The sequence below is a fragment of the Chrysemys picta genome, chromosome 3 (genome assembly GCF_011386835.1).
Source record: "Chrysemys picta bellii isolate R12L10 chromosome 3, ASM1138683v2, whole genome shotgun sequence".
Taxonomy (NCBI): domain Eukaryota; kingdom Metazoa; phylum Chordata; order Testudines; family Emydidae; genus Chrysemys; species Chrysemys picta.
This window is the reverse complement of record NC_088793.1, coordinates 4,244,493-4,257,063: the sequence shown is the minus strand read 5'-3', so window position 1 is coordinate 4,257,063 and position 12,571 is coordinate 4,244,493. Positions and strand designations below refer to the sequence as shown.

At 50.8% G+C, this 12,571-nt stretch overlaps 1 protein-coding gene across 1 annotated transcript in view; it reads left to right on the top strand.

Moving 5' to 3' along the window:
• Positions 1–8,856, top strand: part of LOC135982093 (otoferlin-like) — a 21,631-nt gene extending 12,775 nt beyond the window's left edge. Inside the window, exons 6-7 of the mRNA XM_065587280.1 lie at positions 7,964–8,147; positions 8,782–8,856. Coding sequence (XP_065443352.1) covers positions 7,964–8,147; positions 8,782–8,856 — 259 coding nt within the window. The remainder of the gene's footprint in view (positions 1–7,963; positions 8,148–8,781) is intronic.
• The last annotated feature ends 3,715 nt before the right edge of the window (positions 8,857–12,571 follow it).

The window sequence follows — 12,571 nt, the reverse complement described above, 5'->3', positions numbered from 1 at the left end:
GTCGGGGTTCCCAGAAGATGGTGGTTGCTGAGGGTCCTGAATGCTGGAGACAGGCAGAGCCCCCAGCACGATCAGTCAGGAGAAGATGGAGTTCCAGTGGAACTGATGCATAGTTTGGATCTAAGCATCAGAACCCTGACTAGAGGGTGAGTAGGGATTTTTGTAGAGAAATGACAATGGTTGAAGGGAGAACACTAGATTTGTTTATAGGTAAGCTGATGACTCAAGGGTTTTCTTTAGACTAGACAATAGGAGCTGATCCCTCTTGGCTATGGGTGGTGTTTTCTTCCAGGGAGCTCACAATGCAACTAGGCTGCTTCAGTATTTGGATATCAATTAAGGATTCATTACTAGAATTGGTCTGATAATTGCTGAGCTGGGAGATGTCTTCATCTTGTCACCCTTGTCAGGAGGGGTCTTCGACTTCACAACATCCTCTGGCAAAGAGTTTCACAGGTTGACTGGGCATTGTGTGCAAAAATACTTCCTTTTGTTTGTTTTCAACCTGCTGCCTATTCATTTCATTTCATAACCACTAGTTCTTGTGTTATGAGAAGGAGTAAATAACACTTCCTTATTTACTTTTTCCACATCAATCATGATTTTATAGATCTCTCTCATATCCCCCGTAGTTGTCTCTTTTCCAAGCTGAAAAGTCCCAGTCTTATTAATGTCTCCTCATATGGAAGCTGTTCCATACCGTGAATCGGTTTTTTTTTTGCCCTTTTCTGAACCTTTTCCAATTCCAATAGATCTTTTTTGAGGTGGGGCAACCACATCTGCATGCAGTATTCAAGATGTGGTTGTATCATGGATTTATATAGGGGAATATGATATTTTCTGTCGTTATCTATCCTTTTCCTAATGATTCCCAACATTGTTAGCTTTTTTTGACTGCCGCTGCACATTGAGTGGATGTTTTCAGAGAACTCTCCACTATGACTCCAAGATCTCTTTCTTGAGTGGTAACAGCTCATTCAAACCCCATCATTTATATGGATAGTTTGGATTAGTCTTTTCCATCTTGTATGGGTCGCGTTCCCTGGAGGCCTCACTCCCCTGAAGGCAAGGGAATTAAACCACTGGGAATCTGACCCCGCTGTTGGGTGTGTCACGGATTGAGTGAGACGTGGCTGATTTTTCACCCTCTGTCTCTTTGTTTAATGGTGGCTCAGGTCCCCTTTGCAGAAGGAGCAGGAGCTGGACATTGGAGTCTCTCCAGGGCAGGGACCGTGTCTCCCTGTAGATGCGAGTTCAGCACGTGGCACAATGGGAGTGTGACCGGGTGTGTCACTCATGGGGTGTTCCTTTGACACCTCCTGCTGGTCACTCCGTGGATTAGCTCCAAGGTCAACACCCTTTCCATGGTTGCATGTCGTCACACAGTCTGTTCTCTTCAGGCTGCAGCTCCTCTCTTGTTCCGGGAACCACATCCTCCTCTTTGTGACTCAGCCCCTTGGTCAGGTCACTCAGGATTTCCCCCCCTGCTGGAGTACAGTCCTTCAATTCTCTGTCACTCCTGCAGTGACCCTGGGAGTCTTCCTGCTCACTGCCCCACTGGTCTATGCCTCACCCTCGGTGGCTGGTAGGGGAACCGGGGCCTGCCCTCTACTCCGGGTTCCAGTCCAGGGATCCTCAGCTAGGGTGACCAGATCGCAAGAGTGAAACGTCAGGACACATTGGGCGAGCGGGGCAGGGGGAGGGGAGAGGACGACAATGACAGACACAGATGCACAGAGCCATGAGAGGGGCCCCTAGGAAGCTGCGAGAGGGGTTGTACGGCCCCTGCTGCAGCCCGCACCACAAGCCACAGGGCAAGGACACCTATTGAATTCAATGAGAATTTTACATGTGACTTCATGTACCTAGTTCTGAGATTATAAAGCCAGAAGGGATCCGGTGATCACCTGGTCTCACCGCCTGTATAGCACAGACATAGAACTTTCCCAGAATAATTCCTAGAGGATAGCTTTTAGGAAAACACCATAACCCTTAGTATATTGTTAATTGTTAATTACTCTCACCATTGAAAAGGTATGCCTTATACCCAGTCTGAATTTGTCTAGCTGCAACTTCCAACCGTTGGCTCACGCTCTACCTTTCTCTGCTAGACTGAAGTGCCCATTAACAACTATTTGTTCCCCATGTAGATACTTACAGTCTCTAACCAAGTCACTTCTTAACCTTCTTTTTGTTAAGCTAAATAGATTGAGGTCCTTGAGTCTGTCACTATAAGGCATGTTTTATAATCCTTTAAATCAGTCTTGTGACTCTTCTCTGAACACTCTCCAATTTATCAATATCCTGCTTAAATTGTGCACACCAGAACTGGACACAGTATTCCAGCAGTGATTGCACCAGTGCCAAATACAGAGATAAAATAACCTCTCTGCTCCTACTTGAGATTCCCCTATTTAGGCATCTGGTCACCCTATTTCTGTATGCATTTCCCCAGGTTTTTTTGTAAAAATCAAAACTGAACTGCCCCAGAAATTATGGCATGTGGAATCATCGTGAAACTCGCATGGCTCCAACCCTGCCGATGAACCTTTAGATCCACTGCCCAGACTTCTGCCACTTGAGCTAATGGAGTAAGTGATGGCAGAGGCAGTAGGTTGTCATCCTATATGTGATAGATCAGCTCTATAGGGGGATGAGACACTTTTTTTTGCCAGTGGGTTTCACAGATATCTGCTGACAGAAGAGGAACTGTGAAACTCAGGAATCCTGGGTCTATTCCAGGCTCCTGAATGGAGTGGTCTCTAGTAGTCAAAGACCCTTCTTCCCCGTCCCCTCCAGTCTATGTCTATCCTATTGCTGTCTAACCCGCCCCAGCTCCTCATCTGATTTCAACTGCCCCCCACTACCGCTCTGGATTCCTTGTCCCAGTTTCCTGGTCCTGTCTCACTCTCCTCTCTCCCAGCCCCCAGCCCTCAGATGGGATGTTCGTTCCAGACTGGCAAAATTATAAGGCTTCCCAACATTTCAACACTTCCCATTCAAAATTTTCGGTTGCTTAACTATAGGCTAGCTCTGCCTACAACAAAACGTATTCAGAACCTCTGATTAAAGGGATTATAAGTGTAGCAACCTCCATCATAGCTAGTCACCAAAGATTGAACCCGAGCCATCCAGACTTAAAAGCATGAGCTTCTACTACTTGAGTTCAAGATATAACTCCCTTAGCTGGTAGCTATACAGTTATCCTCTAAAAATCCACCAGAGGAGGGCACAAAACACAGGTTGGACAGTGAATTACAAAAGTGCCAAATATTATTATTAGACCTGCAATACTTTTCACAATGAACATCAGCCGGGGGTAAACTGGGAGTTTAAGAAAATTTGGAACAAAATTTTAGAATAACATTCAGTTCTGTGGTTTAAAAGAAAAAAACCTGTTAAAACTCATAACTTAGCAGTATTCAGTGTTTGAGAAAAAAACAAAAAACAAACAACTTTTAGGAGCTCTGGGATACAAGTTAAGAATGTTGAAACAGGAAGATGTTCTGCTTAGTTACCACTTGGGCAAGGCGGCGTGCTATGGAATACACGTGGGCGAGGCGCCGTGCTATGGAATACTTGCAAGATTTCACTGGAATGTTTTACAATATAGAGCAGCGCAATGCTGATTCCATTGATATTGTTGAGCAATTCAGGCTGATTTTATTTCAGCCCACATCTGAATAGTTTTGAATACTATTGTCATAACTATAAAGGGAAGGGTAACAGCTGTCCTGTGTACAGTACTATAAAATCCCTCCTGGCCAGAGACTCCAAAATCCTTTTCCCTGTAAAGGGTTAAGAAGCTCAGGTAACCTGGCTGGCATCTGACCTAAAGGACCAATAAGGGGACAAGATACTTTCAAATCTTCGGGGGGGAAGGCTTTTGTTTGTGTTCTTTGTTTGTGTGGGCCTTCGCTCTCGGGACTGAGAGGGACCAGACATCAATCCAGGTTCTCCACATCTTTCTAAACAAGTCTCTCCTATTTCAAACTTGTAAGTAAATAGCCAGGCAAGGCATGTTAGTTTTCCTTTGTTTTCTCAACTTGTAAATGTACCTTTTACTAGAGTGTTTATCTTTGTTTGCTGTACTTTGAACCTAAGACTAGAGGGGAGTCCTCTGAGCTCTTTAAGTTTGATTACCCTGTAAGGTTAATTTCCATACTGATTTTACAGAGATGATTTTTACCTTTTTCTTTAATTAAAAGCCTTCTTATAAAGAACCTGATTGATTTTTTCCTTGTTTAAGATCCAAGGGGTTTGGATCTTGATTCACCAGGAGTTGGTGGGAGGAAGGAGGGGAATGGTTAATTTCTCCTTGTTTTAGATCCAAGGGGGTTGGATCTGTATTCACCAGGAGTTGGTGGGAGGAAGGAGGGGAATGGTTAATTTCTCCTTGTTTTAGATCCAAGGGGTTTGGATCTGTATTCACCAGGGAATTGGTGAAGGTTTTTCAAGGCTTCCCAGGGAGGGAATCCATTGGAAATGGTGGCAGCGGACCAGGGCTAAGCAGGTAGTTAAGCTTAGAAGTTTTCATGCAGGCCCCTACATTTGTACCCTAAAGTTCAAAGTGGGGATCCAGCCTTGACAACTATAGATCACAATTTTCAGTTCAGTTGGTCTGAACAGGCAGAGCTTTAAAATTGCTATGCTCTAAAGTGTATATTAACTACAATTTTATAAACCTGCATGTCAGAGAACTGTGTGCCACTACTACTAGACAGTGGCACAAGGCAATTCAGTGTGAATCACAGAAATGTAGGACTGGAAGGGACATCAACAGGTCATCTAGTCAAACCCCTGCACTGAGGCAGGACTGAGTAATAACAACACTAGACCATCCTTGACAGGTGTTTGTCTAACCTCTTAAAAAACTCCAATGACTGCTATTCCATAACCTCTTTAGGTAAATTGTCCAGTGCTTAACCACCTCTACAGTTAGGAAGTTTTTCCTAATATCTAACCTAAATCTCCCTTGCTACAATTTAAGCCCATTGCTTCTTTTTCCTGCATGTCCTGAGTGGCACGGGGGTGAGTCCAGGCAGTGGGATTGGGGGAAGGGAGGTCGAGGAAGTCGGTGGGTGTGTGGGGATGGACCAGGGGAAGCAGGGTGGAGGAACTGAGGGGGACAGGACTGGGAGAGTCAGGGGGGCTGAGGGGGATGGGACAGGACTGGGATAGGGGGAGCAGGGTAGGGGCTGAGGGGAGCATGAATGGGACAGGGTAGAGAGCTGTGTAGAGTGGGACGGGGTGGGGAGAGGGACAGGGTCTGGAGGGGATGAGACGGAGGGGAGCAGGACTGGAATGGGGGGAAGTTGAGGGGGTGGGACAGCAGGGGGAGCGATGGGGGTGGGATGACGGGAGAGGCTGAAGAAGAGATTTGGGGTAGGGCAGGGACTGAGGGCAATGGGTTTGGGGTGGGAGGTACAGGGGGGACTGCGGGGGAGGCTGAGGGAACAGGGTCAGGGCGGGGGCTGAGGGCAGTGGGGTGGGTCTACACTGGCACCTCTCAGCATTGCTGTGCCGGGCGGCAGACCTGCGCCAGCGCTACCCTGGCGATGGAAGAGTCCTCAGTGGAAATGCAGACTTCATGACACAGACCCTCCTCGACACGTCAAATCTGATGCTGCTCTGGGCAGTCGCTAGGCTCTTGTCACTTTCAAACCCATGCAGGGGATCTGGCTCTTTTTCAGTTCTCAGGTTAAGAAAAGCCTCTGCATTTTGTGAGGGCTTCAGCATTCACAGTCCTACTTCAAAAAGAACAGGAGTACTTGTGGCACCTTAGAGACTAACAAATTTATTAGAGCATAAGCTTTCGTGGACTACAGCATCCGAAGAAGTGGGCTGTAGTCCACGAAAGCTTATGCTCTAATAAATTTGTTAGTCTCTAAGGTGCCACAAGTATTCCTGTTCTTTTTGCGGATATAGACTAACACGGCTTCTACTCTGAAAACAGTCCTACTTCACAAACTGCTTGACACATTGCTCCCAGGGCATTCATTTTCATTCATTACCTGCAGGTCCATCAGATTAATGAGCAACACAGGGGGAAGGAACACAATGGTGTCAAGGATTTTTAATTTTTCAAACCACTTTGGCCTCAACAGGGATAACTGCAAGTCTGGAAAGAGCAGATGGGTGTCAGGATGGGTTTGGGTATTTATTTATTCATTTATTTAAGTGAAAATGTTTGGGTCTGAGCAAAGGCTGCAAACTTCCCTTTGGAAACCTCTGCTGATCTTTTGCCCCAGGGGCTAATGACAGCCTGGAATCCGGGACAGATTTCCTCATCCATGCAGGGTGAAATAATGGGGGGAGGGGAGGGGAGGGACTGTGGGGGAGGCTGTTGGAACAGGGGCAGGGACTGAGGGCAGTGGATTGAGGGTGGGGGGCACAAGGGGGACACTGCAGGGGAAGCTGAGGGAACGGGGTCAGGGTGAGGGCTGAGGGCAGTGGGTCGGGTGAGATGATGGGGGAGGGGAGGGACTGTGAGGGAGGCAGAGGGAACCGGGTCAGGGTGGGGGCTGAGGGCAGTGGGTCGGGTGAGATGATTGGGGGAAGGGGAGGGACTGTGGGGGAGGCAGAGGGAACAGGGTCAGGGGGACTGAGGGCAGTGGATTGAGGGTGGGGGGCACAGGGGGGACACTGCGGGGGAGGCATCCCCTGACAGCACCAGCTCGGAGCAGGGCCACCCACATGCCAATCAACTGGGGCCGCTTTGGCAACTCACTGGCAGGCGAGAACTGGGTTTAATTTACATCAAGGGGCAAATGGCAGCCACCCTCATCTGTCATATGCAGAGGTGGCAGGGAGAAGCTGCAGGTCCCAGCATGCAATGCGGCCTGCCTGATTGGATCTGGATGGAGCATTGCATGCTGGTGTGTATAGCTTCCCCAGCCCGCACTCGGGCACGGAAGGTGATGGTGATTACTTGTGAGAACTGTGTGGCCTGCAGGTTCTCGTTTAGCCACCACCCCGGTTTAGAGGAGCCAGCACTGGCCTCTCCTCTTTGGGATTGCAGTAGAGAAGCCTGGTTGTTCAGCCCCATCTCCCTGCTGTGGGATTTACCCGTTATCATGGGCAAACAAGTCCAACGTTGCTGAATGGACCTGTGCCTCCTAAGAGCCCCCAGTCATTTTCATGGCACTCCCCAGGAACCTGCTGGGACCGGAGAGCCAGGGGACTGATAGGAAATCGTGAGCCTTTCACTTGTGGGTCACTTTGGGAGGGTTTTGTCCTGGGCTAGTTCTTAGGTGACCTGTGTCCATCTCTCGGCTGGCAGCCTTGCTGGAAGTCTCCCTAGGAAAGACAAAACCCCTCAGTCCCTGGCGATGGCCCCCTGGCAGGGTGTGTGTGTGAGGGAAGCGTGTGCTGCTGCTACGGGCACTGGACCTGCTCCATGGATGAATGGAGGCCTTGGGTCCCTCGTGCTGCAGATCCAGCCCCTTCTGCTAATGCGAACCTTACTGGGTCGGTGCCTGCTGCTGGAGCTGGGCTTCCTTGGCCAAGCCCACTGGCAGCAGTGGGAATGGTGCAGGGGGGCTGCGACGCTGGCCTCCCGACAGACCCAGCTAGCCAGACGAGCATTTCCACAGCCGGTTTGTTCTGACCAATTTCTGCTTGTGTAATGTGCTCCCTTTGAATCCAGTGCATTCCCAGGGCTCTGGGACAGCAGCCATGTTTGTCGTGTCCTCTACATACTGGCTGCAGAGTCGTCTCTCTCAGTGCATGGAGCCTTTTCAGATCGGGAGATGGAGCCTATCGTTAGGGCTACAGAAAAGCTTGTTGCCCCACCAAGGTCTCGTCTACCCTTTGGTTTGAAACTGATTTAGTCCCTAAAGCTGGTGTCCAGGAAGACACTAACACGGCTGGAAATCTCAATGTGGACGGGGCCAAGGGCAGCCGCCGAACCCTCCACCAGCCCCAGTTGCGTTATCTGCCTTGTGCTGGCTGCTCTCTGCAGGCTCGAGAAACTGGAGAATGAATCCAAGACTAATCAGGACAAGTTTGAAGAGATCACCTCGAAATGGGGCTCGGCCAAAGAGAAAACCATCCCGCAGGACCTGTGGGACGTGCTCAACCTGCAGCAGCAGCAGTGTGCTCTGCTCATCGAAGAGAAGAACAAGCTCATCAGCGAACTGCAGCAGGTAGATAGCCGGAGCCAGGAGTGCGGGGGGTGTGTGTGTGGAGATGGCTGTGGGGCACGGAGGGTCTTGCTGGAGCATGTTAATGTTAGAGGGACACTGTCCAAGAGTAAGTGACCCAGAACTGCCTGTCGCTTCTCTTAGGCCAGGGTACTGTGCTCTCCTACAATAACAAATCCATATACACAGACTCAGCATACACTCATGTCCTGGCAGTAACAGACCAGGACCCAAGAAACCTGTTCCATACTTTTCCCACCCATACCCAACAACCCTCCAAGTTCACACCCAGGGTTCTTCCCAGCACAGAATCCCCCCAGGAGTAATCTCCCTGCCAATGCATGATTGTTCCCATAGTTTACTCTTGGGGCTTTCTAGTCCTGCCCCTCCTTAGTCCAGACAAGGGTTAAATAGCCCAAACATTGAGGCTTCCTCCTCCTTGCTAGCAAGTGTAGTAGATCTTCCCATCATCTCTTCTCTCCCCTAACCACTGTTCTGTTCCTCAGTTCTCTTCCCTCGTCACTTTCCATAATGGCTGAAGGGGCAGATGCAGGATATTGATTGTTAGGTTCTCTGGCTTGTGCTGAAGCTCTGCAGAGCAATGTTTCTCAGTTCAGTGTCTGCTCTTCTCCTGCAGGAGCTGAAAAGCAAAGATGACCAGTATGTTCCCGGCCAATGGGAGCTGCGGAGTCGGTGCTTGGGGCGGGGGTAGCACGTGGAGCTCCCTGGCTGCTCCTGTGCGTAGGAACCAGAGGGATGTGCCGCTCGCTTCCGGGAGCCGTTCTGAGCCAGAGCAGGTAGGGAGCCTGCCTTAGCCCCCAGGACTTTTAGCGACCTATTAAAATCTCCCGGATTGCTTTCAATAGCCACCGGGAGATGGAGGCCGATTCCGGGAGACTCCCGCCAATCCGGAAGGGTTGGCAACCCTATGACTGTTCCTGGCGCCCGCACTGTCCTGCTGGCTGACCTTGGGCATGGAGTTCCATTCTCTGTGCCTCAGTTTCCCCATATGTAGAATGGGAATAATGATACTGACGTCCTTTGTGAAGTGCTCTGAGAGCTATGGATGAAAATCCAGGTGTAGCCAGGGGCTGAACATAGAACTAACTGCAGCTGCTCTGACCAGAGCTGGGGTGGGGGAGTTGCAAACAGATGCCTTCCTCTCCTGCAATCAACTAACTCCACTCAACTGCGGTGGCCCCACTCTGCCCAGGGCTGGCCTGAGGACTGGGGAGGGCCAGTGCAAACAGAGGGTAGAGCCACATTCAAGGGCTCCCTGCCCAGGGCTCCCTGCAGTAGGAGATGTGCAGCCCCTGCTGCTTGTCCTGGGAACTGCGCTAACACTTCCTGCTTTGCAAAGCTGTCGGGGCTTGTGGCCGTTCAGGTGAGTCTGACTGTGTCTAGTGCAGTCTCCCCGTGGGGTGCTGCTATTTCCTGGGGGAGGTGATGCAGGGGCACCTCGTGTGTTGTATGGTCAGTGACGGGGGGTGCATGGACAGAAGCTGGCATGGCACGGGGGCCGTGGACGGGCAATGCATGAATGCAGGCTGGCTGGCGTTGCACGGCGGCGGTGCACAGGGGCAGGCTGGCTGGCGTTGCACGGGGTGCGGGCGGGGTGCTTTGTCTGTACCAGCACAGAATCACGCTCCCTGCTCAAGTGCAAAACCTCGGCTTCTGCAGCCGGTGGCTCCGCCCTTTCCCCCGGGAAGGGAGCTGTGGGGCAGGGGCGGGGCTGTAGGTGCAGGCGAAGGAGGGCAGAGGAGGTCGGGTTCCCTGCAGCCCCTGCTCGCAGCCCCCCGGGAAGGAGAGCAGCAGACCCCCTGCGCCCAGCTGCAATGCCTGGGGGGCGGCGGGTGCCCCGTGCAGCCAGGCCGGGTGAGGTCGGTCCCCTGGGGGTGGGATGTGACCCCGAACGGAGGTTTGAATCTGTGTTTGCAGGATGCCCGGGGCAGGCTGGCTCGGCTCGGCTCGGTACTGACCAGGTACCCAGGAGAGGCCACGTCAGGGCCAGGCCCCCCCGCCCCCAGCAAACAGACCCCCCCGCCCCCAGCAAACAGACCCCCCCCCCACGTTGTGGCGATTAGGGCGGGGTGCCTGGGAGGGCGGCAGCCTCCGGTTTGCAGGCGGTGGGTTTTGTGAGGCATTAAACCAACCCCGCAGGGAGTCCCCCAGGTGCGGGGGGGCCATAATTTCAGAGGTTTATTTTCAAACAGATGTATTGAATTTAAATACAAAAATCCAAATGAAATAAAAATCTGATTTCTTTTTTTACACCTAGATTTTTGTCCACTCTGCCGGTGGGGCTTTGGAAACCAGCCAGGAATGAGTGTGCACATGTAAGTCAAAGAATTGTTATAGTTGTTGATGTTTAAAATAAGTGGGGAAAAGAAAAGAGGGTGGTTGAGGGATCTAAAAAGCCACTGGTCCTTTAATGAAAGGAGACCAGTCTTTATGCAACCTGGACATTAAAGGAGGCTGGAATTCCTGTCTGAAAAATTGGCTGTGGTCTCTCCCGCCCGTTATGGGCGTGACAAGGTGGTGAGCTATTCTCTTTTCTTGGACCAAGTTCTGTTGGAGGAAGGTCCAAGGTTTCGAACTACACACAGCTCTTCTCCAGGTCCGGGGAAAGAAATCAGAGGGTTTGCACTCAGTATGAGTTGGGAGAGATCGCTGAGCACAGGGTTAGACTGGTGCAAAAGGGGTTTCAAGGGGGCCCTTACGATTTTGCAGACAGGTGTCTATTATGAGAGTGGCTTGTAGCCAGGGGGAGTTTGGCTCCTGAAATGAAATTAATAGGCAGCAGGTTTAAAACAAATAAAAGGAAGTTCTTCTTCACGCAGTACACAGTCAACTTGTGGAACTCCTTACCTGAGGAGGTTGTGAAGGCTAGGACTATAACAGAGTTTAAAAGAGAACTGGATAAATTCATGGCGGTTAAGTCCATTAATGGCTATTAGCCAGGACGGGTAAGGAATGGTGTTCCTAGCCTCTGTCTGTCAGAGGATGGAGATGGATGGCAGGAGAGAGATCACTTGATCATTGCCTGTTAGGTTCACTCCCTCTGGGGCACCTGGCATTGGCCACTGTCGGTAGACAGGATACTGGGCTAGATGGACCCTTGGTCTGACCCGGTACGGCCTTTCTTATGTTCTTATGTTCCTGGATCGATCCCAGGCTTTGAAATTCAGCAGGGAAGAATTGTGGGGAGAGGAGCTCTGCACAGACCAGGCCTGGGGTTCTGCGTGTTAGGAGCTGTCAGGCCTTGGGCCGGTGGGGTGTGTGGTAGGAGTGCCACCTTTGATTATTGTGATGTGAGACCTGCTGGCGGTGGTGTCTGCTGACGTGCCCCTGGCATTGTGACCAGGGCAAGTGAGAGAAGAGGGGCTGATGCGGAACAATCTGCTTCTGAGCTGCTGGTTCTCTGGGAGCTTTAAGGGGAGTTTGAATCCCATCGCGGGTCTAGGCTGCGTGCCCAGGTTTGCTCCTGGACTCTGTCCTGAGTGCCATGGTGGATGCTATAGTGGATGCTTAAAAGCCCTGATTGCGTGTGTTAAATTTCCGGAGACAGCATGCAGGGCTCAGCGAGGTCTCCTGGCATTGCTTTTAACTCCAAAATACAGACTCCAAGGAGGTCTGTGCACAGATGGTTGCGAAAGGACCATTGAACAATCTCTGGTCCCGAGTGTCTGTTTGGAAACGCTGTGGGTGGACCAAGAGATGAGGCAAAAGATGGCAAGGCTGACTTTCCAGATCCGTACTGCGGCACTGCTGAGCCTGGCTGCCTCTACTAATCCTTTTGCCAATCCATTTTAATCTAGTTCAGTCATTCATGTCGCCCGTGCCTCAGTTTCCCCACTAGCAATAAACCCCAGGAAGCGAGGGTAAATCGGGTAAAGTTTGCACTTTGCTTTGGAAAAGCTCATTGCCAGGATTCTGAATTTCCGTTCTATCTCTGAATGCCCAAAGCATGTTCTGTGCTGCCTGCAAAACAAGTTACAGACCCGATAGGTGCCCTGGAAAGCATCATTTCAATTGCCCGTGTTCTCCAGACCGGAGGAGCTCTGTGGCGCTTGACGGCTTGTCGCTTCCACCAACAGAAGTTGGTCCAATAAAAGATATTACTTCCCCCGTCTTGTCTCTCTTTTTAAAATGACTGCCCCTTTCTATTCCAGCAAGACCTTCAGATGTTAACCTAAGAACGGCCAGACTGGGTCAGACCAAAGGTCCAGCTAGCCCAGTATCCTGTCTTCTGACTGTGGCCAATGGCAGGTGCCCCAGAGGGAATGAACAGAACAAGTAATCATCAAGTGATCCATCCCGTCACCCATTCCCAGCTTCTGGCAAACAGAGGCTAGGGACACCATCCCTGCCCATCCCGGCTAATAGCCATCGATGGACCTACCCTCCTTGAATCCTGTACAAATATT